A 25,873-nucleotide genomic window follows, 5' to 3' on the forward strand; every position below is an offset into this window, starting at 1 on the left:
CTGTTTTGTTATTAATCTCACGAAATTGAATTGTTGAGTACTCCCTCCGTCGTCACGCACAAGATGTCCACCTTTCTTTTTTAGTTTGTCACACTCATGATGTCCACTTTCTATATTTGAAAATAAATCTTTGTCTCCTCTTTCTTTATTATAATATTCAATCACCTATTTTACTCTACTTTATAATAACACTTCACTACTCCACTTAAAATCTCGTGCTAGTCAAGAATGTGGATATCTTGAATTAGACGGAAGGAGTATTTGTTACTTATTTCTATATACGAAAATATTTTTTGTTTTGTAGAATATTAATGTGTGTAATCCTAATAATTTATGAGTTGATTAATTGAATAAAAGTAAGAGAGAGGTTTCCTGTTTACCCTCCCGAATAGGGTTGGTACGGTACGGTATACCGCACCGAGAATGCCATACCGCATACCGTACCATAAATTGCGGTACGAGAAAATGTCATACCTATACCGAAAATTCGGTATGATTATTTTCGATACTGTTACCATACCGTCTATGCCATACCGTACTTGTACATTATACTGAAAGAAGGTATGGCATACCATAATAATTGTGTTTCATACCAAAAAAATTCTATTATGGCCAAATATTTAAAATAAAATTTCACCTATTTAAATAAGGTCCAAAAGATCAAAACTACACCACAATCAAATCTATTCAGTTCACTTGATTTGCATCTCTGTGAGTGTGTTTGGGGTTGGGGGCAGTTGAACTAAAATATGAAAGTAGTGTTAGGGATTTTAACATATTAACTATTTTTATATAAATTTTAAATACAACATATATATCGAATTTTTTGTCAAATATCGTAAATGCGGTATATTGCAGTATAACGCGGTATAGGAAAATCTATACCTTTACCGTACCGAAATCTATCCGTACGGTATCATATCGTACCGCAACTTGCGGTATACCGCAAATTTGGTATTTTCGGGTTTTTATCTGTACATTAAGTGTGGTATTTTGGTATTACGGTATATTTAGCCAGCCCTACTCCCGAATAGATATAACATCTCAATCATGATTAATTAATTCATTAAGTTTTGATTGATTAGCTAATTATGATTAAGACTTGTTATATAGTAACCATTATAAATTTTTAATGAGGTTCTCATGGTGTTCACGCGGACACTATTTTTTATTTGTTATAAAGGTAATTATATGTTGTTTGATTATTAAGATATTATCAATTTTTATATTGTATTAATCCGTTCTATATTAATTGAGTCATTTTTCTAATTTGAGAAGTCTCAATATAATTGAGTTATTTTTATTTTTGATAAAAAGTAACCTCTCTTTTACTTTATTCTTTTTTCATCTCTCTTACTTTATTCAGTATCCATTTAAAACAATATTCTTAATTTCCATGCAAAAAAGAAGTGTTTCTATTGACGAGCAACATAGTGAGTATTGACAGTGGCGGACCTACTAAGAGCAATGGGGGTCCCATGGAACCCCGATAAATTTTCGAAATTAGTATATGTATATTAATGCTTTTAACAAATATTCCCTCCGTCCCAATAAGTATAAAAAATTTGGTTTCCGGCATGGGATTTTATGGAGTGGTGTTTTGTGATTTAATGAAGAGAGAGTAAAGTAAGAGAGAGGGAAAGGTAAAAGGGTGTTGTTTCTATATTATGAAACGTTTCATTTTTAGTGGGAAAACCCACAAAGGAAAAACGTTTCATTTCTAATGGGATAGAGGGAGAAGTATCTTAGTAGCGCAGTTGGTTTCCTTCAGTGCCTTTGAAAGAGATGCTGGGAATGTTCTTGTGCGAGTGTGTCAATATGTTCAAACTTCTCAGATCCAGAGAATCCACTAGACCACGGGGTCTAGGAACTCAGAGAACCCTCGAAATCACCTGTCGTTGGGCACACAATCACTTCCCGCCTTTCAAAACCCTCAACCCACTGCACTAAAAGGATTAGTATAGGGAAGTAGGGATCGAATCCCATAGAGATGGAAGCGTAAGTAAACATGCAAGAAGACTTGGACACTGTTTTTGGCTGCTGCCACGCATTTTTGGGGTTGAGATTAAATTCCTAGATTCGGGAAATGAAATGCTTTATTCTAGCAGCTAGACCTAGGCAAAAATAACAGAAACATGCATGATGATAACCAGACGTACTCAAGATCACTTTCCAGCTAAAACAATTACCAGACCTAGTGAAAAATTTCCTAAAATGCCTAGACAGAGGAAAAACAGAGCATGTGGACCATTTTCCAAAATAGCAGGGTACAAATGAAAAGCTGCAGCTTAACTAACTAAAGGCTTAACTAACGGTGACTTCATCTTCTCAAAAACCTTGATCACGAAATGCAGAGGAAATACAGAGCAAAAACACAAAACGAAACAGAGCAAGCTAAATTAGACCGATTAATGTGATCAACTACTGAAACTAAAGCAGATCTACTATTACTAGACGAGGTAAATGAGAAAACAGAAATTAAACATCAAAACCATTCAGATGTGAACAGATCCAAACAATGGATGCTTCACCCACTCCAGATCTCCGATCACACAATTTCAACCAGATTCAAACGATCAACTATGATCTCCACACAATCCAACTCCAAACTCAGATCAATGGCAAAAACATCCAAAGTAAATAGAAAATGCAGCGATAACATGAAGCAAAACCATAGCAGTAAATTCCATAGAAAAAGAGTGCGATATCCAACGAAAATTTAACAAAATACGGCCGAGCTTCGAATAGCGAAGACTCGGGAAATTCGGAAATGTAAACTAAAAGCAGGAAATAGATTGTATCTTCGCCTCCCGTAGAGACGGTGTTACACAACTACCGATGAATCTTAAACCGTAAACCCCCAAATTGATTTCCCTAAGTGTGTGTGTGTAGAGAGTGAGAAATCTAAGCTAAGAGCTAAAGGTGATGGATCTTTTTCATGTAAACCGCGTGCTCTTATTTATAAGGGATGGAGCTTCTAGACTCTTCCTTGTTCTTCCCATTCTGCCCTTGTCCAAAAATGCTCCTCCGTCTGGTGAATTCTTCTTCTTTCCTGCTCGCTTTCTCTTCCAGTCTCCTTCTCCAGGTGATTTTCTTCTTCTTCCTGGACCTGGCGTTTTCTCTACACACTCTCCCGGCCTCTCCCTCTTTCTAATCTCTCTTGTATGCCATCAGCACCACCGCTGTTTTGGGCCTGCTGTTACCACCGTTCAGTCGAGCAGCCGCTGTCCTCCATTCGCTGCTGCTGTCATCTCCCGAGCTGCTGTTGCTCGGCTTCTCCAGCCTCGGCTATTCACGGAATGCGCCGCTGCTGTTCGGATCGCGAGACTCTACCATGGCTGTCCCCGATTCGCTGTCTCCCTTCCTCAGTTCGCAGCCCCTCCATCTGTCAGATCGCAGCGTCGTTGCTGTCACGATGCAGTTGAAGCCTCTAGCCTCGCCGTTCCTCTTTTCTCTCTCGCATTGCAGCACCACCACCTTGCGATGCAGCCACCGTTGCCACGCTACATCCAGATGTATTAGTGCGTGTTTCAGCCCGCCGATTCCATCTCTCTGCTTCCTCTTTCTTTTCCGTCGGTCAGAATGCAGCGCCGCTGTTGTCACGGCGCAGTCAGCCACAGCTGCTGCTCGGTTCGCGAAATTCTGTTCCGCCACTCTCGTTTCTCTATGATTTTGATTGTGGGAGGAATACAAATGACCTTGAATTACAAAGTAGCGAAACTCCATTTCTCTTCTTCGTTCCTCTCTTTTCTTTTCTAGAAAACTCACTGTAATTTTGGTGAGGAGTATGTAATAACGTGGATCACTTTGGAATATGAAAGAATAACACTTAATGAGGAGTTAAATGTGGCTTTTGATTGCTGATACGCTCGGATTTTGCACTATTTTAAGGCCATTATTTGGTCTGTTTTTGACGTCAAAGTCACTCTACACGTCCGTTATTTGCATATTTTGTCTATTTTGGTATTTTGAAGTGTTTTGTGAGAAATGTGCATAATTGAGCCAAAAAAGGGAGCCAAAGCGCAAAGTTTGAAAATCTGGAGTCATACGGCGACCGGCGACCTGCCGCGGAGGTGTGCGGCGACCGCCGGCCCGGCGTGCAGAGCAATGCAGCGGTCCGCCTCGGAAAAATACGCTTGGAAGAGAAGTATCGCCCAGGGACCGCCAAAAGTCATGCGGCGGTCCACCGCCGGAGAAACAGACTCTCTAGACTCCAACGCGGTGACCGCCGGAGAAAGGCGGCGAACCCGAGATGCCCTGGATTTGCTCCAAGATTTGCCATATTTTGAAGATCTTTTCCTTCTACAACAAGGACTGACTTTCCCCTATAAATAAGACCTCAAGCTTCATGAAAAAGAGAGAGCTTCTACTAACAAAATAATTCATAGAGATCAAAAGCTAGAGTACTTCACTTGTTGCAAGGAGTTGGAGAAGGATTTCAAGAACATCAAGAACAACAAGAATTCAACCTACGGGTTTTATTTGCTTTAGTTTTATGTTCCAATTGTTTTCCCTTCAATCTATGTGTTTAGCTTATTTCATCATGTGTAACTAAACTTATAGGATTCTAGGGATGTGTTAGTAACGACTTTGGTTATACAACCAATTTTCTATTTAATATTCGTTTTGTTTTTACTTAGTTTCTTCCCTAAGTTAATCTTGATGCTTCATTATTGAGTGACACTATCGTGCATAAAAATTTACGAGTGGCGGTCGCTGCACTTAACACGGCGGTCGCCACACGTGTGTTCACATGTGCAGGATAGGTCGGGCTTAGGGCAGGCTGAGGGTGGGCCGGAGAAACCGCTGGACGGGCCGCCGCGGCCCGCCAGGACGCGCCGTTTACGAAAGCCCGTGCGGTGGCCCGCCACGCATCATGCGGTGACCGCTGCGCGCAGTCCAGAAACGAGAAGGCTTTATTTAAGGTATGTTTTCCATTCCTTCTCAAATTCCTTCCTTGCACACAACCCCTACCTTTATAAATCACCAAAATCACACACCCACACTCTTATTCTCTCAATTCTCTCCAAATTTAGAGCTTTTCTTCTACAATTATCATCAACACAAGGTATGAATCCTAACTCAATTTCTGAGCTTTGTTTCAATTCTTTCATGAATTTTGATCTATATTGGATGAATTGTTCGGTGGAAACTCTTATTATGTGATGGGGGAAGATTGTGTGTGCTTATTTTCAAATTTCCATGGTCAAATTGTGTTTTGGTGATGACTTGAAGCTTGGTGAATAGTGAATCCCTCTTGTTTATACTTGTTAATATATTGTAATCATGTTCATAGCATTGTGAGGCTATTATTACTTCCATGAATTGCAATACTTGTGAATTTCAAAGAGATTATTGATATGTATTGATTATTGTTGATACGTCACTGCATGGGGGATGAATTCACGTTGGGGATGAATTTTTGTTTTCTAGTTTAGATGATTATGATATACATGTTTACATGCTACCATCTAGGATGTTATGAACCGCAAACTTGCAACTAATTGTTGATTCTTTGTTATTACTTATAAGAGTGCAAGTTTGGGGGAACCTTTGATTGCCTATTATTTGTTATACTTTTTAAGAATTGTATTCTTCTTTTGTAGGAAAATGGGATCAAAGAGAAAGTCCAAAAACGCGAAGAACTATGGCATTAGCCTTGCCTCGGATGAGCAAAAGGCTATGTGGAAGAAGTTGTCGGCGCGAGAGACGGCGCCCTCGAGGTACCCCCACGATTTCCCCCTCCAAACTTTGGGGATCGCGGAGGACTTTTGGGCGTTGTGTGACGTGGGCGATGGGAACGGCCTTCGATACATGTTCGAGAGGAAGTGGTCGTCTTTCAGGAAGTACACTCTTAAGTTCCTAAGCTCGTTGAAGGTCACCAAGGACCACCGGCAAAACATCCCGCTTAGTATTGATTTCCGCCTAGGCAACCGATGGCACTTGCTCCCATGGAGGATATTTGTGGGGTGTTCCATTGCTTCGACCCCAACCCCGAGGCCGACAATGACTACAACTTCGATGAGGTGTGGGGTGCAATGACGAATGAGCATGAGCACGCCACGGGCTATGCCAAGTCTTCTTCGATTCGCAACCCGGTTTTGAGATACCTCCACCGTGCGATGACCCAACTCATGTTTGCGCGGGTTGATGGGGGAGGTGTCTCTCAAACGGAGTTGAATGTGATGTGGTGCCTTCTCAACAAGAAGAGATTCGATTATGGAACCCTTTTTACTATCTATGTGGACCGGATCACGAAAAAGGACGGAGGCGTTATATGTTGTGGGGGCTTGATCACGGCGATCGCCGAGCACTTGGACATATCTTTCGCCGGTTTGACGGAGGATGGTGGGGAGCGCTTTATCACCTATGAGGTGCCCTTTTCGGTGGGGCTATTGAAGACCGACTATTGGGGTCAAGGATTTTTCCTACAAGTGGCGGGGGATCACTTCCCCGTTCTCATCCCGCAGTTGACTAAGGAGTTTAGGTTTTTGTTTGAGGGTTTTCTTTGTGCTTTAAGTTTTTATTCTTGTTTTTCAAAACCCTGCAGGAGAATTTTGTGTTCTAAAAATGTTTTCTTGAAACCATGTCGTGAACTTAACATGAAGAACTTAGAACACGCATGCTTAGGGACACATAGACCGAGTTGTCAATGATATTACATTCCATCTATGTTTAAGTGTGGCTTAACGTTTTGATTTGATGGTTTGGTGAAGAGGTGCATAATTAGCGAATTGCTTGTTCGCCTTGAATCACGCTTTATACCTTGAGGAGATTTGAGCCTAATTTATTTCTTGTGTGATCTATCTGCATTCATGTATATGTTTCTAGAACTTGCTCCTAGTTTTGCCTAAGTTTACATAGTGTTTAAGTTGATTTAGGAGGATGATTGGCCATCTTTTCTAGCTTACTTTTATACCCAAATTTTCGATCCTCTCAAAATTTTAAATATTTTTTCCCTTTGGAGCCAATTTTGAGCCTTTAAGCCTTTTCTTTGGAAGCCAAATAAATGGGGACAATTCATTGGGTTAGTTAGTTTTGGCTATCTTATTTTGTAAAGGAATTGGAGAGATAAGGAGGAAAAAGTTAAAAAAATTAAGTAGCGTGCTAAAATATAGAAAAGTACAAGTTGTGAAATTGAGAAAATTCCAAATATGTGCTTAATCTTAGAAAGGATGCGTAAGAAAAAAAAAAAGAAAGGAAAAGAAAAGTGTGAAAGGTTGTGAAAATAAAAATAAATCAAAAGGATTGGAAAGTGAGTTGAAGGAGAAATTTAAAAAGTTAAAAGTGTCTTGGGTTTAGAAAAGTGGAGTCAATTTTACTCTACTTGAGATATTTTTATCTTTAGTCACTTTTTAGCCAAATATTCCTCACCTACCAAAGAGCCTACATTACAACCAAAGATAAAGACCTTTCGGACTTTTGATGCTTAATCACATCCAGTAGAGGAGGGATTAGACTTTGAGCAAGCCTATGGTAAACTTTGCACGATGCATGATTTGAGTGTTTATATACACATTACCCCTATACACTTTGAGAGTGAGAGAATACTTCCCATCTGTGGAAGTTTGCCACATGTGAGTGCTTGATTTCAAGGTGTTCCACGAGTTAGTAATGAAAGTGCACTAATAAGCCTTGCTTGATTTGATTGCGTTAATCCATGCTTAATGTGCTCTTTCCTCTTTTGAGGCAATTATGACATATAGTCCTTGTGCATTCTGTGCGTCTATTCTTGTGTCTTTAATGTTTTGTTCGAGGACAAACAAAAATGAAAGTTTGGGGGAGTTGATACGCTCGAATTTTGCACTATTTGAAGGCCATTATTTGGTCCGTTTTTTATTTCAAAGTCACTCTACTCGTCCATTATTTGCATATTTTGTCTATTTTGGTATTTTGACGTGTTTTGTGAGAAATGTGCATAATTGAGCCGAAAAGGGGAGCCAAAACGCAAAGTCTGGAAATCTGGAGTCAGACGGCGACCGACGACCGCCGCGAAGTTGTACGGCGACCGCCGGCGCCTGGCGGGCAGAGCAGGGCAGCGGTCCACCTCGGAAAATTACACTTGGAAGAGAAGTCTCGCCGGCGACCGCCGGAAGTCATGCGGCGGTCCGCCGCCGGAGAAACAGACTCTCTGGACTCCAACGCGGCGACCGCTGGCCAAGGTGCGGCGGCCCACCGGAGAAAGGCGGCGAATCCGAGATGCCCTAGATTTGCTCCAAGATTTACCATATTTTGAGGATCTTTTCCTTCTACAACAAAGAATAGCTTTTCCCTATAAATAAGACCTCAAGCTTCATCAAATTAGAGAGCTACTACTTGCAAAATAATTCACAGAGATTAAAAGCTAGAGTACTTCACTTGTGCAAGGAGTTGGATAAGGATTTCAAGAACATCAAGAACAGCAAGGATTCAACCTAGGGGTTTTATTTGCTTTAGTTTTATGTTCCAATTGTTTTCCCTTCAATCTATGTGTTTAGCTTATTTCATCATGCGTGACTAAACTCATAGGATTCTAGGGATGTGTTAGTAACGACTTTGGTTATACAATACCAATTTTCTATTTAATATCCGTTTTGTTTTTACTTAGTTTCTTCCCTAAGTAGTTCTGATGCTGCATGATTGAGTGACACAATCTTGTATAATCTTGTATAACTTTACTTAGTAGACGCTACAGTTAGCTTCCTTTAAAACGGCAGTGTTAATTGAGTTACGTGTTAGGATTGACAACCCTAATCTTGTAATCAACGTTTGCATCGCATGAGCATAAGCTAGGTGATTTGTCCTATCAAAGTAATAACTGTGCTAGGGTATTGTAGTTTGGAATTTGCATAACCATAACTGTGAACGCACATCCCTGGGATTCCCTTATCTCTATCGATTGTCTCTGTGTTTTATTCCCATTTAGTTGTTAATTGTTTTTTATTGTTTTTTCTTTTCAAAGTTTTCAAAGTCTCTTGTTCTTCCAGATAGTAATTGAGTCTTAGTAGAGGATAGACACTTTGTGTTTGCCTTCCCCGTGTTCGATATCCGGTACTGACCTTTAGCTATACTATATATACTCTGTATACTTGTAGGTTTATTTAGTGCTAAAAAATAGTGCATCAATTATTGATTGAGAGTGAGTAGAAGAGTCACGATAGAGATGAAGAGACAACGTTCTTTATGAAGGAATATAAAATTTGGGCTTGCATAAATTAATTGTTGTGTTGAGCTCAATATACTTTTGCATAAACAATTTAGGATGCCCCAACTCTTGTAATAATAAATAAAAGCCTAGAAAAATAAAATAATTGGTGAAAAGGCTTCTCAAAAACTAAGTTGGGCTCGAATAGAATAAAATGGATTCTTCATGATTGACTTTAAAAGTCCAAAACTCTTCCAAGCTCTAAAGGAACAAAAGATTAAATGAAAAAAAGAAGTCTGGCTTAAAAATTAGCATCCTTTCGAGAACAACAAAAGTATACAAAAAGTCGGGGTGTTACATTTTTGGTCGACGTTGCATCTATCAACGATCGCCTTACACATACCTCTAATTTTTATAATTGATTCTCTTATTCATCGGCGCTAAAAAATACCATAGTACTAGAAACACCGATTTGGAACCCCCATGAAGCTCCACGTTTTGTGTCTAGACTGTGTGCACAGTAAGATCCACTAGATCACAAGGTCTAGGAACTCACGGATCGTCGGAAGATCTCGGTCGTCGGACACACAGAACACCTCTTCAAAAACCCTCAACCACGTATACTAAAATTAGCACAGGGAAGTAGGGATCGATCCCACAGAGATGGATGCGCAAGTAAACATGCTCAAGGATTCGGGACTATTTTTGGGTTGGCTGTTGCCACGCATTTTTGGGTTGAGGAAATTAAATTAAACTAAACTTGGAGTTGAAATCTGCTACGCTAACAGCTAGATCTAGGCAGAGCAGAAATCATGCATGTAACTGGAAACGAAACAATCACTAGATCTAAGAAACTGTTTTCAAAATTACCTAGACCTGGGAAATAAACTGACGGTGGGGACCATTTGCTGAAAAGGTAAAGTACGGATGAAAAGATGAAAAACAACTAACAAAAGTACCAACTAACAGCGACATCATCTTCTCCAATCAATTTGCATAAAAATTTCAGTAGAAACAGCGATGGAACGTGAATCGGAAACGAAACAGACTGAATTAAACTAAGGCAGATCTACGGTTGCTAGACGAAGTAAAATAGAAAGAGAGCAGAAAACTCAAAATCCATGCACAAATCGGTTTCCCCTGTTCAGATCCACACTCGGATGCTAAATCCACTCCGGATCCAAGCACCCGAAACCAACTCCGTCCAAAATTATAACCATGACTACAGATTCGCCAAACAACCACCGATCAACAACAACAACACAGATCCACAGCCATATTCCTCAGATCAAGCACAGAAACGTCCAAAACAGAGAATAACATTCAACTTCCGAAATTAAACCTCAAAACACAGAATCAACGTAAATCAACACAAGATAAACACCATCATGACATAAACTAAATGCATAGATAACCGATAAGTAGCCAGTAACCAAATCGACTTCCAAAACGATGAGGTTCGACGGATAAAAGTACGAAAAACTGAATGTAAACAGATTGTTTCTTCGCCCTTCGCAAGGACGGTGCTACGACTAACTTTTTCTCCGAAGATGAACCCCTAGAAACCTTTAACTACCCAGAATTCCCATGTTTCCCAAGTGTGTGTGTGTGTGAGAGAGCCGAGAGCAAAATCATGTATCTGGCTTGTGCTGCATGTTCCTTTATTTATAGGAGTTGAAGTCAGTCCAGCGAGGTATGAATAGTCTTTGTTGGCCTCAGCTATTGACTTCCTTCGTCTAGCCATTTTTCTCTTCAACTCTGCTCACTTTCCTTCATTTTCCTTCGCTAGTCCATTGTCTCCAGCTCTTCCTGGATCTAGCGATTCCTTCACACACCTGGCTTAAAAACTACGTTAGACCCAGTAAAATAAAGTGTTCTTCACCACATAACCGATGCATGAAATTAGCCTTATCACCCCACCATAAAATTTCATGCGTCCGCCACTGAGTATTTAAGTAGTACAATATATCAGGATTTATATGTATATAGGTGATGCACTTTTTATTAGCACTAAAAATACATGCAAGTATACAGGATAGATCTAGTATAGCTAAAGGTCAGCACCAGATTTTATGCAGTGGTGTTTTGATGAACAAGTAAGAACTCTAAAATAATATGCTTGGGAATGATGCAGCAAAAAGAAGATCCTTGTTGAAGAGGTTTGAGGGGGGTATTTATAGCCAATATTTCGTCCAGCCTTAATTAAGGCAAAAAGTGGCCAAGTATGGTAAATATTGGGGAGAAAATAGGTCAAATCTGTGCGCCGCGTTTACCCAGCCGGCCGCTGCACCTTGGTCAGCAGTCGTTGTGGGTTGATCCGAAGCCTCTGCCTCTGCCTCTGCCTCTTAAACAGCGGTCGCTGTCTGTGTTGCAGCGGTCTTCTGCAATTATCCCGTAGCTTCTGGATCTCTTGGAACAGTCGCTGCGCACACCTCAGCGGTCGGTGGCCGCCAGCGGTCGGTGGTTGTGTTGTAGGGGACCGTTGGACGTCTCGAAAGCTCCAGATTTCTAACTTCGACTTTTAGCTACTTTTTATACTCAAATATGCACATTTTTCACAAAAACACGTCAAAATACCAAAATGGATAAAACATGCAATTAATGGACGTGTAGTGCAACTTTGACCCTCAAAACGGACAAAATAAAGGCCTTAAAATAGTGTAAAATTCGAGCGTAGGTGGAGTATTTTATATTGCTTATAGGATCGTAATCCAAAATTAAGGCTAAATCTACACCCTTACACTTCGAGATGAGTGGATGAGATTAGACCTAACGAATTTCATCAAATAGTAGACAAAATATCAACAAAGAGGTAAGATCGTCATTTGTTATCATGTCATAATTCTTGTGGTTTTTTTGATATCAACATGGTGCATTACAAATATTAATACAATAATATGAGTATTTCAACACAAGTATACGAAAATATCACATATCTATTGATATTTTACATGCATTATATCGACTTTTTTTTTATCTAATTATTGATAAAAAAATCAGTTTATCAACATATACAAACTGAAGGGGAAAGGGGAAAGGGAAGTCTAAGGGGAACGCCTCCCAGTCGACTGGTGGGGATGTAGAGGGTGATGTAAGGATTGTTGGATACACTCAACTGCATAAGTTCTATAGGCTGTATCAAGAAGAACCGGATGATCGTGTCAAGTTGGACATCTGAAAAACTATCAATCGGATGAAGAAACAGATGAATCTGCATTCCGATGACGAAGCCGACGCCGACGCCTGTCGTATCTAGGCTTTAATTTGTAGTTTTTCCTTTGTATTTTTTTTTCTTTTAAATGTAGGTTTTTTTTTATCTCGTTGTGTTCTATTTTCCAATCTTGCAATACAACGATGATTTGCGTATTAATATTTTTTTATGCATTTAAATTTACTTAACTTGCTAACATATTAAAAATACAAGTGCAACAAATTTAAAGCAAGATAAATGATGATGTAGAAATAAATTGGAAATGGGAAGGCTCTATGGGAGGGCCCTTATGAGAAGATAGGCCCTCTCAAAAATTGATGATGTGAAAATAATAAAAAAAGAAGGGCCCTATGGGAGGGCTCTTCCATTGTTAAGAGCATCTCCAATGGACGGACTTCCCTGACGCCTTTCCTGTCGCCCTTCCCAAAAACACCTCCTGCCACGTCATAAGGACTTCTCACCCTCCTGCCACGTCATAAGGACTTCCCACTGCACAATCCGCCCTTCACAACACCCTTCCCGCGCGGACTTCCCGCAATTAAAAAAATTCACAAATTCACAAATATTCAATTTACGTTACGGAATTAAAATTTCGATATGGAATCGGACGGGGAAAATGCAACGATTTTATTTATAAAAAAAAGCATACATATTTAAACTAAAAAAAGTATATGTTATGCCTTGAATCTCTATAGTTTGCCGCTAGCCAAATAATACATGCGTTAGATTTTTTTTAAAAATCGTATAAACAAAGTTTGCAACGAGCCGTATATATAGAGTTTTTTTTTTTTAAAATAAAAAAATAATTAAAAATGGCGGACGTCCGCGGCGGATGTCTGCGTGTCGCCACAATGGCGGACGTTCGCCCGCCCTTCCTCACGTCCTTCCTGCGACGGCCGCGCCCTTCCCGTGTCCTTGCCGGACGTCCGCGTCCTCCTCTCTGTGCCACAATGGCGCCCTTCCCCGACGGACTTCCCGGAAGCCTCTCCGAAATGCTCTAAAGAGAAGGAACAAAATTTCCGCCATTTCTTTTGCTTGTCAATTTAGGGCTGGGGAAAAATATCGAAAAAATGATATATCGCTCGTAAGTATTAAAAAATATCAAAAAATTATCGAATTTTCGATATATCGTAATTTTCGATACGATACGATAAGTTTTCGATACGATAACGATATGAATTTCCTTATATCGCGATATATCGTTTTATATCAAAAATACGATATATATCGAAAATTTTCGATATATCGATATTTTCGATATATATCGATATTTTATTTTCAATATATATCGATATTTAACGATATATCGAATTTCGGTACGATATATCGAAATATCGATACGATAACGATATGAAATTTTTTTATATCGAAAGTTTGATATATCGAAATTCGATATATCGAAACTTTCGATACAATAACGATATGAAATTCTTTCATATCGATATTTTCTATACGATACACGATACAACGTTTTCGATACGATATATCGTATCGACCCACCCCTACTTGTCATTTCAAAGAACCCTCTACATTGCCACTCACTTTCCATGTCTCTATCATCCGAAAAAACCTAGTTGCCCCAATTTCTCTCCATGTTGAACCCTAGAAGCCGTTGATTCTCTCTGTAGTAAATTCTGCGATGGGTCACCAACAGCAAAATCATCACTCCACGATGGCTCTACAACATTGAAACCTCTCTCTCATTTGACGACCTTGGTAGTCAACATTTCGCGACGCCGAGCAAGCCACCGACAACCGTTTTTACAGTGGCCAAAATCTGGTAATTTCCGATCCTCAATCGTTTTGTTCATTATTGCGGTGGTTCTGTTCATTATTGAGGAGAATCGTGTGAAAATGATGATGAGGTGTTATTGCTATGATTTGTTGTAATTTAAGATTTATGTATTGCTCAATTTCTTTTCAAATTGGTTGTGTGAACATGGTTTTTTTGGAGTGTGTCTGAGAAATTTGGTTCTGTTCAATAGTTCTGATTTAACAGAGAATTAGGTACATTTTATGTATGTATAAACTGGTTATTGAAATTTTGATGACATCTCGACCGGCAATATTGCATGTTAATGAAAATAGCTTTTAATCAATACAACAAATTTTCTTGAGCTTTTGTCCAATCAGTGAAAATGGACGCAGTACTAGATTTGCCTTGTAGTTGTGAGAGTCTTGAATTTATAATCAAAATGGATACAAAAATGGTATGATATGATATGGGTTATAAACCTTCATCAATATCGCTATTTTGCTCAATTAGTCATGTCGACCAGTTCTCAATCTGAAATTGTTATTTGGTCAATAATTTGTGGAAAATTCTATCATCTTAAATATATTATATGTATGCTACTGATACATCATTTAACATTTACTCGTACATTTTTTTCAGTACCATCCTGTAGAAGGACAAACTTGTGAATATGGTGAAGAGAGGACGGGACAACCGTCCAAGAGCCAACCAACTCAAAATACATGTGATCGAATGAATATGTATTAACATTATGCATTTATACATTGTTTCTGACAATTTGTACATTATTTTACAATCAGATTCTACATTATGCCATTAATAGATTATCTGACTACATCAAGTTTTGTTACATTATTTACACAATTAATAACATTATATTCATTAAAAACCATAATCGTATATTAATTTCAGTATGAATCCTAAGACGACAATTCAAAAACGAATTTTGATGTATAGGGGAGTGCTTAAAAAATACTCTTCCGTCCCTTATTAATTGTCCACTTTTGAATTTTCGTCCGTCCCCTATTAATTGTCCACTTTCACTTTTTTACAATGAATGATAAGTAAGTTCACATTCAACTAACTCATTTCATTCACATTTTTTCACAAAAGTGTGACACATATTCCATTAACATTTTCAACCCAATTTCCTTAACATTTTTAAAATCCGTGCTGAAACAAAAGTGGACAATTAATTGTGGACGGAGAAAGGAACTAACTACTTCCTCCGTCCAACAAAAGATGTCATACTTATGGGACGGCACGAGATTTTAGGAGGTTTTGTTTTGTGTGTTAAATGGAGAGAGAAAATATAATTTTTAAATTCATGTGAGAGAGCACTTTTTCCAAAAAGGGAAATGTGACATTTTTTGTGGGACAAACTAAAAAGGAAAGTGTGACATCTTTTGTGGGATGGAGGGAGTACAATATACTTCCAGTATACTCTCTCATTTCCATAGTAATAGAGTCATTTTGTCATTTTGGTACGTTCCATAGTAATAGAGTCATTTTCCTTTTTAGTAAAATTCAACACATTTTTCTACACTTACTTTACTCTCTCTTATTTTATTCTCTCTTCATCTCTCTACCTTTTTCATTTTCCACTTTACTCTTCCTTTACTCAACTCACCTAACACAATTTTTCTTAATCTCCGTGCCGAAAAGAAACGCCTTCATTATTATACAACGGAGGGAGTAGATCATTAGATCTTGGAATCAGTCTACTCACAATCTGCCTGATGGCATACAAAATAGTTATTGGGGATGAGCATAAATAATAAATTTGTTGGAGGCGTCACGATTGAAAATGTACTTGTATGATTTCATCCACCATTACCCCTGAAATGTGCAGATACTTATTTATGTGCAGTGTTATTTTATGTTTTAAGCACAGTGCACCAAATATGAGAAAATATAGAGTTTAAGATAGATTTATTTTTATTTTTAATAATAATATTAATTGATACAAACCACAAAGAAAAATATTAACTGAGACAAACCATAAAGAAATGAGACTAACTCATAAAGAATTTGGCCATTTTATTGGGATGAAAAGAATATAGATTACTTGTTAGTTACAATTACACAATATATAGTTGGTGGGATATTCCATCACCCATGCTAAAACATGCTTCATTTCAACGAGATATCCATTACCATTTCAGATTTCATACAGTAATTCAAATCTTCAATTATAATTTTCTATTAGTTAATTAGTTTCAAAGAACTATTTTCTCTTTCCTAGCTAAGATAACACATTTTCCTTTTATATTTTTATTTTTAGTAATTTTCTTTCTCCAATTAATACACTCAACCATTTTTCTCTCACTCTAGTTAAATATCCAACTCTGTCCCAATTAAGATTACATATTTAATTAGTCCCCACGAGATTGTTGGTTAATACGTTTAATTACCAAGAGAAAATGTGGGTATAAATATTAAATGGAGAGAGTAAGAGAGATGAATATTTAATTATAAAGAGAAAAAGTCATTGTATGTAATAATTGTAGGGAGAAAGTTTTAAAAAATAGGTATGTGTCATCTTATCTGGAATAAACTAAAAAGGAAAGTGTATCATTTTAGTTGAGACGAATAGAGTACTTGTAGTAATATACTACTTCCTCCCTCCCTTAAATTTTGTCACATTTTTTCATTTTCGTCCGTCCAACAAAATTTGTCACATTTCACTTTATACAATTTTTGGTAGTGTACTCCATATTCCACTAACTCATTCCAACTCACATTTTATTATAAAACTAATATATAAAAGTAGGTTTGATTCTCTATTAACTTTTTCAACTCATTTTTCATTATATTTTTTAAATCCGTGCCTGATCAAAGTGCGACAAAATTTAAAGAACGAAGGAAGTAATTGGAGGGCGTCCATGCATAACACTTCGTTGACATGAAATAGTGTGGGGACTCAAATGAGCCAACAAAACTTGAGACATACTTATTTTTTAAATACTACTCCCTTCGTCCCTGCAAATTTGTCACTTATTTCCTAAATACTACTCGTGCCGAGACAAATGGTGTCAAATTATTAGGGAACGAGGGAGTAGTACAGTGTAAAATTAAGAAGCTGATTATAAAACGAAGACTCAATCGCTCAACAGATGAATAATGCATACGTATATATCGTCAAGATAAACAATTGATTTACCTGATTATGTTGTTTTAGTGAAGCAACCTCTTTTTTATTTTCTTAAAAGTCTAGAGAAGCCGAATCAAGATTCAGAGAAAACAAAAATGGAACGTGAAACAATATCAAGCACAGACGTGAAGCCATCTTGTCCGACTCCTGAAAATCTCCGGCGCTACAATTTTTCGATGCTGGACCAGATTTTCCCGCCAATGGCACTTCCCATCGCCCTCTATTATCCAAGCACGCCGCAAATCAACGATCCAGATTCATTCACACACCAGCTGAAGCGATCGCTCTCCGTTATCTTGAGCCGCTTCTACCCTTTGGCAGGGAGAGCCAGTGGAGACGGGGAATTCATCGACTGCAACGACGCCAGCGTTCCCTTCACCGTTGCCAGATTGAGAGGCCATAAGCTGTTGGAACATCTCACCAATCCCCGTCCGCATCTCCTCCTGCCCTGCGCTGCCGACTGGGGCACTAATCCCGGGCCATATTCTGCGGTCATGCTCGTACAAGTCAACTTGTTTGACTGCGGCAGCGTGGCCATCGGAGCGGTGTTCTGGCACAAGGTGGTGGATGGATCGACGTTATCGGTTGTTCTTCGGTCATGGGGTGAGGCGGCGCGTGGGGGTAAGGAGGCGGTTTACCCCAACTACATGGCGCAGCATATGTTTCCGCAGAAGGAGAAGATGCCGTTGCAGCTTGGTTCGACAACTGACATCGTCAACACCGGGAAATCAATCGTCACAAGGTAACACTGGACTATTTTTTTCTTTAAATGGAGTTGAAATGCACATGCTCCATAATTCCATCACTTACTCTATATCTAAGTACTCCGTACGTCGACCAAAACAGGGCACTTTGTGAATGACACTGGTTTTAATGTAGAATTGGTAAAGTAAGAGAGAAGTGACGAATGTGCTATATTTTTTGTGGACAACAAAAAATGACAAATGTGCTCTATTTTTTATGGACGGAGGGAGTATTTTTTTTTCAGTTTCAATCTAATTTTATTTTTAATAGCATTTTCCACCAATTTTTCAACTTCAAGTATTAATACTTCCTCCGTCCATGATTAATTGAGTTTGTTTAAATTGGCTCAAATATTAAGAAATATAGTGGAAAACTGGTTGAATAAGTTAGTAAAATATGGATCCTACTTTTATAGATTAATTTTATAATTGTAGGGTCTGCTACCAAAAGTAATCTGTAGTTGAGGCATTTCATTTTGAAAAAATGATAATTAAAGTAAGAGTATCAATTATTAATTGTGGACTGATGAAAAAAAAATTAGTGTCAATTAATTGTGGACAAAAAGAGTGGTACTCCTTAATATGTACTCCCTCTGTTCTAATTGAGTCATTTTTTTTATTTTGAGAAGTTCCAACATAACTAAGTTAGTTCTATTTTTGGCAAAAAAATTTCCCTTGCTCCTATTTACCTCTGTCCCACAAAGATTGTCTCATTTTGACCGGACACGAATTTTAAGAAATGTAATGAAAAGTAAGTTGAAAAAACTAGTGGAATATGAGTCATACTTGGCATGTTTGGTAGGGGTGATAACTCATCTAGGGATGGAAATCCATGAACAAAAATGACATTTTTGTTCGTGGATTTCCATCCCTAGATGAGTTATCACCCTACCAAACATGGCGTAAGTTTCATAATAAAAGATGAGTACGAATGAGTTAGTGGAATAAGGGGTCCACTATAAAAAATGGTAAAAAGTGAAATGAGACAAATTTTGTAGGATGGACGGATGGAGTAATACAGAATATTGAGTTTGATGAAGAGATAAGATATGTAAAGTATACAGAATATTGAGTTGGACGAAGAGATAAGATATGTAAAGTTTAGTTAACATCTCCAACAGATATGTGTTTGAGAGATCGGCAATAACATTACTGAAATTAAAATCATCCGATGTGGAACGCCCCTCAGCAGTAGAAGTTGTGTCAGCCTTACTTTGGAAATGTTTCATGTATGCCTCTCTTGCAAATGGGAAATCCACATCATTGCTCACACAAACTGTGGACCTCCGCCGCCGAGCCCAACCTCCGTTTCCTCCGGAGTGCTTTGGCAATTTCCTGGCTATAGCACCGGCGATCAGCACCAACGATGACAAAGTTACACTGGGAGCACTAGTTAGAAAAATGAGGGACTCTATAATCAAGATCGACGACAAATACATCAACCGAATGCGCGGTGACCTAGGGTTATCGGGCTATTACCAGAATCTTCAAAATATGTGGACTGAATATTCTCCAGAATTTGATATTTTGCCCATCTCCAGCCTATGTGGTAATAATCTTTACGGTGTTGATTTCGGATGGGGAAAACCACTGTGGTTCAGTAGATGCGACTCCATCAATGAATCCATGGATGGATCGGTTTGGAATAGGATTTGGTTGATAGAGACTAGAAATGGTGACGGAATTGAAGCCTGGGTGGTTCTTCACCATAAATATATGTCAATCTTCAATCAAGTCAAGGAGTTGACAACTCTTGCTTCTGTCGATCCTACTCCGACTTGATCACTTCTAAGATCATGATTCTAAGGATATTTTGTTCTTGTATTTGTTTCAACTCAACTTCATTTTGTTTTTCCAGTTGCTTGAAGCCTATAGCTATTAAAGGGAAAAAAGATAAACCATTGCTGAAAGATATAGTGTGTAATGTTTGTATTGTATTAAAGGAAGATGACCCTTCCTTGGGCGGCACCTTGGGCGGCACGAGAATTTATATAACTTTTTCTAATGTGTTAAGTGGAGAGTGTAAAGTAAGAGAGAGAATGGAGTAGAGATAAATGTGTTTCTATTTTTAGTAATGAATATATGTAGTTGTAGCTTCTCAACTAAACCTAAATTAATAAGCTAGCAAACTCAGCAATAAGAACAATCTAAATAACAATATTGTACTATAGTGGATTAATTCTGTTGCAATCCATCTCTTTTATTAGGAATTGGATTTCCAATTCAAACTAGTAGCCCAAAAATAGAATAGTAATAACAAAGACAAGATAATGAAAATATAAATTGGCTAATAGACACAAAAATTTACGTGGTTCGATCAATGCGATCTACGTCCACGGCCAAGGGAGTGGAGAGAGTGTAAAGTAACCGCATCTTGTATTTAATATATTATAAAAATATGCAGGTTGAGCAGTGATGACGATGAGCGGTGTTGACCAAAGATTGCGAACGTATTTCGATATTTTAGTGCTTGAATGCATCGTGTCTCCATACACGATCTCATTCGCTCTTGAACCCTTCCGCTACAAGTTAAACTCAATCTTATGTTCAGTTTTATTATGTTTGAATATAACTCTGATATTTTCAAGTTAATCTCAATTATCCTATTTTTATGAAATTATGATCAGTTGTGCTTCCCCTTTTTTCCCAGCTGCTTTAACCCACTTCAGGTCATGATAAACCGAGCATGTTATCCTTAGCAAAATTCAGTCATGACACAATGAGGCCCACCTCATACGAGAGAAAAATTTACCAATTGTAAAAAGGGTCTAATTTTGTGGGACACAAAAAAAAAGAGACTATTTATATAGGATAGAGATAATATATACTTCATCCGTCCCAAAAAATAGACTAGTTTTACCATTTTGGACCGTCTTCCAAAATTAGACAAAGTCTAAATATGAAAACTTTTCAACAACTAATTATCATACACGTCATTTGTAATGTGACCCCACAATCCACTGACACTCAATTTACTACCTTTTTTTCTCTTTCTTTTTTCTTATCTCACTCACAAATTTGTCAATTTTTATGGCCAGAGGAGTATTAAACACTTGTATATATTGCCAAAATTACTGAGTACACACGGTATTCGATAACTTGTCTTTTGCTTTGTCGTATGGGTTTGGCCATTTTTTTACTAAACAAATAGATATACTCAGTAATTAGCATTTGTTTTGTAGTGATCAAGGTTATGCAGCAGACAACTTGGGTCTCGACCATGACATCAGTGACGCTATTTGGATCTCTTCCGATGAGTGACGCATTAAAAAAATATTAAATTCTGTCTCAATTGACAAATTCGTCCCTAATTGTCCCATGTTGATTTTTCGACAAATAGATTTTTTTTTCCTAATATTACGTATCTTGTGGACAACCCTTGATCGCCATGCATCACACGAAATTTTATGGTATATCCCATTATACACGCTGAAACAAGATTTTCTCTAGATATCTTCATTACCTAATTAGATTCACGACCGTAATATATTATTTTCCATTTCTTCGTTGTCTTTGTCTATGCTAACCAATGTTTTAAAAACTGGATCGGTAAGCGAACTATCGAAGCTACTGGTTCACTGTTCAACTGGTCGGGTTAGTTCAACCACTGGTCGCGGCCGAATCGGTTGAACAGGTCAGTCTGATCTGATTTTTAGACCGGACCAAGCACCGGTTCGCCAAACCGGTTGTATCAGCCGGTCCAGTCCGATCCGATTTTTAAAACATGCTAACAAATACTATCTCCGTCCACAAAAAATAGACCGGTTTTACCATTTTGAGTCATCCATTAAAATTAGACTAATTCTAAAAATAGAAAGTTTTAAACCAATAGTAACCATACACATCATTCTAAATGTGGATCCCGCAATTTACTAACACTATTGTTACCACATTTTCTCGCATTCTCTCTTTCTTTATCAATTACGCATTAAAACCCGTGTTGTTTACAACTTGCTCTATTTTTTGTGGATGGAGGTAATAACTTATTAACGAACCATGTAATCGTCAACAAACAAAATAATACTCCCTCTATCCCATTAGAAATATAACGTGTTCCTTTTTAGTTTGTCCTATTAAAAATAAAACGTTTCCTAAAATGGAAACATCTATATCTCTACTTTTGCATTTCTCTTACTTTATTCTCTATTCGTTAACTCACAAAACAACACTACATAAAAACTCGTGTCAATTTCTAAATGTTGCATATTTAATGGGACGGAGGAATTACTATGCGTAACCAAAAGACTAGAAAATTAATAAAACTAATAACCCAAATCAGCAAATCCAACCACGACTACTGGAAAATTTTGAATTACTATTTTGTTTTATTTTTTTGGACGGGTTAAATTCTGTGTAGCTAGGCTGAATTAGAGCTAACAATTTGATCACAAAATATAAGTTATGAATCGCTATTTTATTTTAAATTTGATTCGGTAAATTTAGCTGGAAGGAAACATATGTGAATTATTTTAATTATATCTTTTGTGGAGAAGAATCTCCTGTGGGATAAAACGCAGCACGCGAATGCGATAATAAATGACACAATTTTGCATAATCGGCACAACAATTTTAATTAGTCCTTATTCCTTTTCCACGCATATAATATTATATAATGTTTGGTATAATAGAATGAAATTTGAGAATAGAATCATAGAGAGCCTATTTCTATTCTATTCTTTCTTTTTGTTTGGTATATATTTTTTAGGAATCATCATTCCATTTTTATGAGAATAATATCTATTTTATCTATTTAGCAATGGTCTTTCCATTCCACTTTCTTTTCTTCTTATTTCAAATTTAATAAAATTATTCAACATATTATATTAGTACTATATTTTAGTATCTTCTCAATATTATAATAACAAAAACGTAAAATTTATAATAATTGAAAATTTTTACACATATACATAAACATCAGCACGTATGCACACACACTCACATACACATCAGCACAAATACACACATATCCCTTACCTTACCAAAACCTTTTAATAAGGTATCATACCGTGCCACGATATTATCATGTATTTTTTCGGTACGATAAGACTGATATTTCGGTATTTTTCTCTATCCCTAGTGCATATCTGAATTTTGTGCCTTTTTAAATTTTAACCCAGTCAATAAACCATTTGTGACTATATAAGAAAGGATGGTGTGGATAAGTTTCATTTTTTAATTTTTCAATATAACTATCACGTTTGTTTACCATAATTATCATCATTTGTTTATATACTAAAACAACAAAATATAGTCTGTGTGAGTTGGCTAAGTAGTAGAAAAGTTAATAATGCCTGAGACTTTTCATGTTCGAGTAATTTATGTTCATTTAACCATAAAAAAAATGTTTCTTTACACACAGTGCGTCCTCACTAACATTAGTGTTTTTGTGTTTTTGATAGTTTTCAATAATCTGACCTATTTATATTACTAAGTTGAACACATGATTTTCGTGATTAGTATAATTATTGTTTTCGTGAGGAACTAATTATCTAATTTCTAATTCAGATTGGCTCTATAAGTTGTCAGCATTCAAAGAACCCAAAATATCCTTAGAAAATTAAAAAATGGAATGTGAAATAATGTTAAGAGAGAACGTGAGGCCATCTTGTCCAACTCCTGAAAATCTCCGGAGGTACAATTTTTCGATGCTGGACCAGATTTTCCCGCCATTGGCTAATCCATTCGTCCTCTATTATCCAAACACAACCCAAAAAATCAACGATCCAGATTCATTGAGGCGATCATTGTCCGTTATTTTGAGCCGCTTCTACCCTTTGGCTGGGAGAGCCAGCGTTGAGGGTGAATTCATCGACTGCAACGACGCCGGCGTTCCCTTCACCATCGCCAGATTCAGAGGCCACAATCTGTCGGAGCTTCTCACGAATCCGCGGCCCGATCTTCTGCTGCCGTGCGATACCGATTGGGGAGCTAAGCCCGGCCCTGACTCTGCCGTCATGATGATACAAGTCAGCTATTTCGACTGCGGTGGCTTTACGATAGGTGGCATTTTGTGGCACAAGTTGTGTGATGGGGTCACCATGTTTTCCGTTGTTCGGTCGTGGGCCACGGCGGCGCGTGGGGGTAAGGAGGCGGTTTTTCCCAACTACATCGCGCAGTATATGTTTCCTCAGAAAGAGCAAATGCCGGCGCAGCTTGGTTCTCACTATGATATCGCAAAGATTGGGAAATCAATCGTAAGAAGGTGAGGAATAAATATTCGCCGCTTTAAGTTAATTACTACCTCCGTCCACCAAAAATAAACGGGTCGTCCACCAAAATTAAACCAATATTAACCTTACACATCATTCTAAATATGGACATCACAATCTACTAATATTACTTTTACCACATTTTCCCTCTCTCTATTACTTTAAAACACATGTCATTTACAACTTTATTTATTTTTGTGGATGGAGGTAGTAAGATTGAATAAATATTCTCCTTCTTTTTTTGGTTAAGTTAATGTGGGACATTGAGTCTGTATCAATCAACCTCCCTTAATGACTTATTTGTCACGACTTGTTCTTTGTCAAACCACCGCTCTGAGTTCTCGTTAGTCACCGGCCACTAGTCTGAGTCGGCTTCCAATTGTACTCGTTGGTCATGGATATCTTCCAATGTTACTAACCAAACATGAAAACTCATTCAAAAAGATGAGCTTGTTAAGAGAGAAAGAGAGTTCGTTTAATCTATGAAATCCATACACATTGTTTTCACAACCAATGTGGACACTGCGTCCTTAACAAATTGAGTGTTTATTTTAAGACAATTGTTGTATATACATTTAATATCTGAACAGATACGTATTTAACAAATGGGCAATATCATCACTAAAATCAAAAGTATCCGATGTTGAGCGGCCTTCGCGTGTTGAAGTTGTGGTAGCGCTAATTTGGAAGTGCTTCATATCTGCGTCTTTTGCAAATGGAAAATCTACTTCATGTCTCACACAAACATTGGACCTCCGCCGACGAGCCCAACCACCGTTCCCTCAAGAATGCTTCGGCAATTTCCTAGCACTGGCGCCCGCGATGAGCAACAACGATGGAAATGTCGAGTTGGGAGCACTAATCACGAAAATGAGGGGCTCCATAAACAAGATCGATGGCGAGTACATCGACAGGATGCGTGGTGATGGAGGACTGATGGGCTATTACCAGAATCTCCGACAACAATGGGCTGAATATTGTGACGAATTCGACATTTTTCCCATCTCAAGTTTATGTGGTCTGAATATTTACGATATTGATTTCGGATGGGGTAAGCCAGTGTGGTGTAGTAAATGCGATGCTAGCAATGATTCAGAGATTGGATCAGTTTGGAATAGGGTTTGGTTGTTGGACACTCAAAATGGTGATGGAATTGAAGTGTGGGTGATTCTTGAAGATATATATATGTCAGTGTTCCATCAAGTCCAAGAGTTGAGAGCTCTTGCTTTAGTTGATCCTACTCCCACTTCACATCTTAGATCACGATTTTAAGAATTATTGTGTTCTTTTACCGATTTCAACCCAAAGTTCCACTTCTTGTTTTGTAACATTTGCGTTGAAGTTTAGTATGATGAGATTGAATTATGTATTTCTTAATTCTTATTGTATAGTGTTACGCATACTGACGAATACATTGCACTTGTATGTTGCAATTTCCACATATAATAATGTACTATTGTCTTAAGAAACTATTGACTTCTTCCAAGAGCAATCACAATCAAGGAAATGTGCATCGTGGGTCGAACATAGTAAATAATAATTAAAAAAATAAAAAATTAATAATTATTTTGTAGAGAAATATACTTACTATGTCCCGTGATCCAAGTAGCCAACTCTTACTTGATTAATTTCATTGCAAACAACACTCTTTCAACACATATGGTCGAAATAGGTAA

The 25,873-nt window shown here is 37.8% G+C and overlaps 2 protein-coding genes across 2 annotated transcripts; both read left to right on the forward strand.

The window, feature by feature from the left end:
* The first annotated feature begins 17,340 nt into the window (after positions 1-17,340).
* On the forward strand, positions 17,341-19,983 carry LOC125217697 (limonoid 21-O-acetyltransferse-like). Its single transcript, XM_048119218.2, has 2 exons — positions 17,341-17,987; positions 19,110-19,983. The coding sequence occupies exons 1-2, from the start codon at positions 17,341-17,343 to the stop codon at positions 19,768-19,770; spliced, it is 1,308 nt and encodes a 435-aa protein (XP_047975175.2). The 3' UTR covers positions 19,771-19,983.
* Positions 19,984-23,552: 3,569 nt separating this feature from the next.
* On the forward strand, positions 23,553-25,562 carry LOC125220108 (stemmadenine O-acetyltransferase-like). The gene is made up of 2 exons (XM_048122243.2): positions 23,553-24,190; positions 24,788-25,562. Exons 1-2 carry the CDS (start codon positions 23,553-23,555, stop codon positions 25,467-25,469), a joined length of 1,320 nt encoding a protein of 439 aa, XP_047978200.2. The 3' UTR covers positions 25,470-25,562.
* Positions 25,563-25,873: the final 311 nt, after the last annotated feature.

This window comes from Salvia hispanica, chromosome 1 (assembly GCF_029641045.1).
Source record: "Salvia hispanica isolate PSC_SH4W2 chromosome 1, Shi_PSC_v1, whole genome shotgun sequence".
NCBI classification, from domain to species: Eukaryota; Viridiplantae; Streptophyta; class Magnoliopsida; order Lamiales; family Lamiaceae; genus Salvia; species Salvia hispanica.

Bases quoted from the DNA above. Each gene is read 5' to 3' on its own strand.
- LOC125217697 (XM_048119218.2), top strand. From the start codon at position 17,341: ATGGAACGTGAAACAATATCAAGCACAGACGTGAAGCCATCTTGTCCG. The intron at 17,988-19,109 runs GTAACACTGGAC...CATCTCCAACAG, and splicing joins GGGAAATCAATCGTCACAAG to ATATGTGTTTGAGAGATCGG.
- LOC125220108 (XM_048122243.2), top strand. From the start codon at position 23,553: ATGGAATGTGAAATAATGTTAAGAGAGAACGTGAGGCCATCTTGTCCA. The intron at 24,191-24,787 runs GTGAGGAATAAA...ATATCTGAACAG, and splicing joins GGGAAATCAATCGTAAGAAG to ATACGTATTTAACAAATGGG.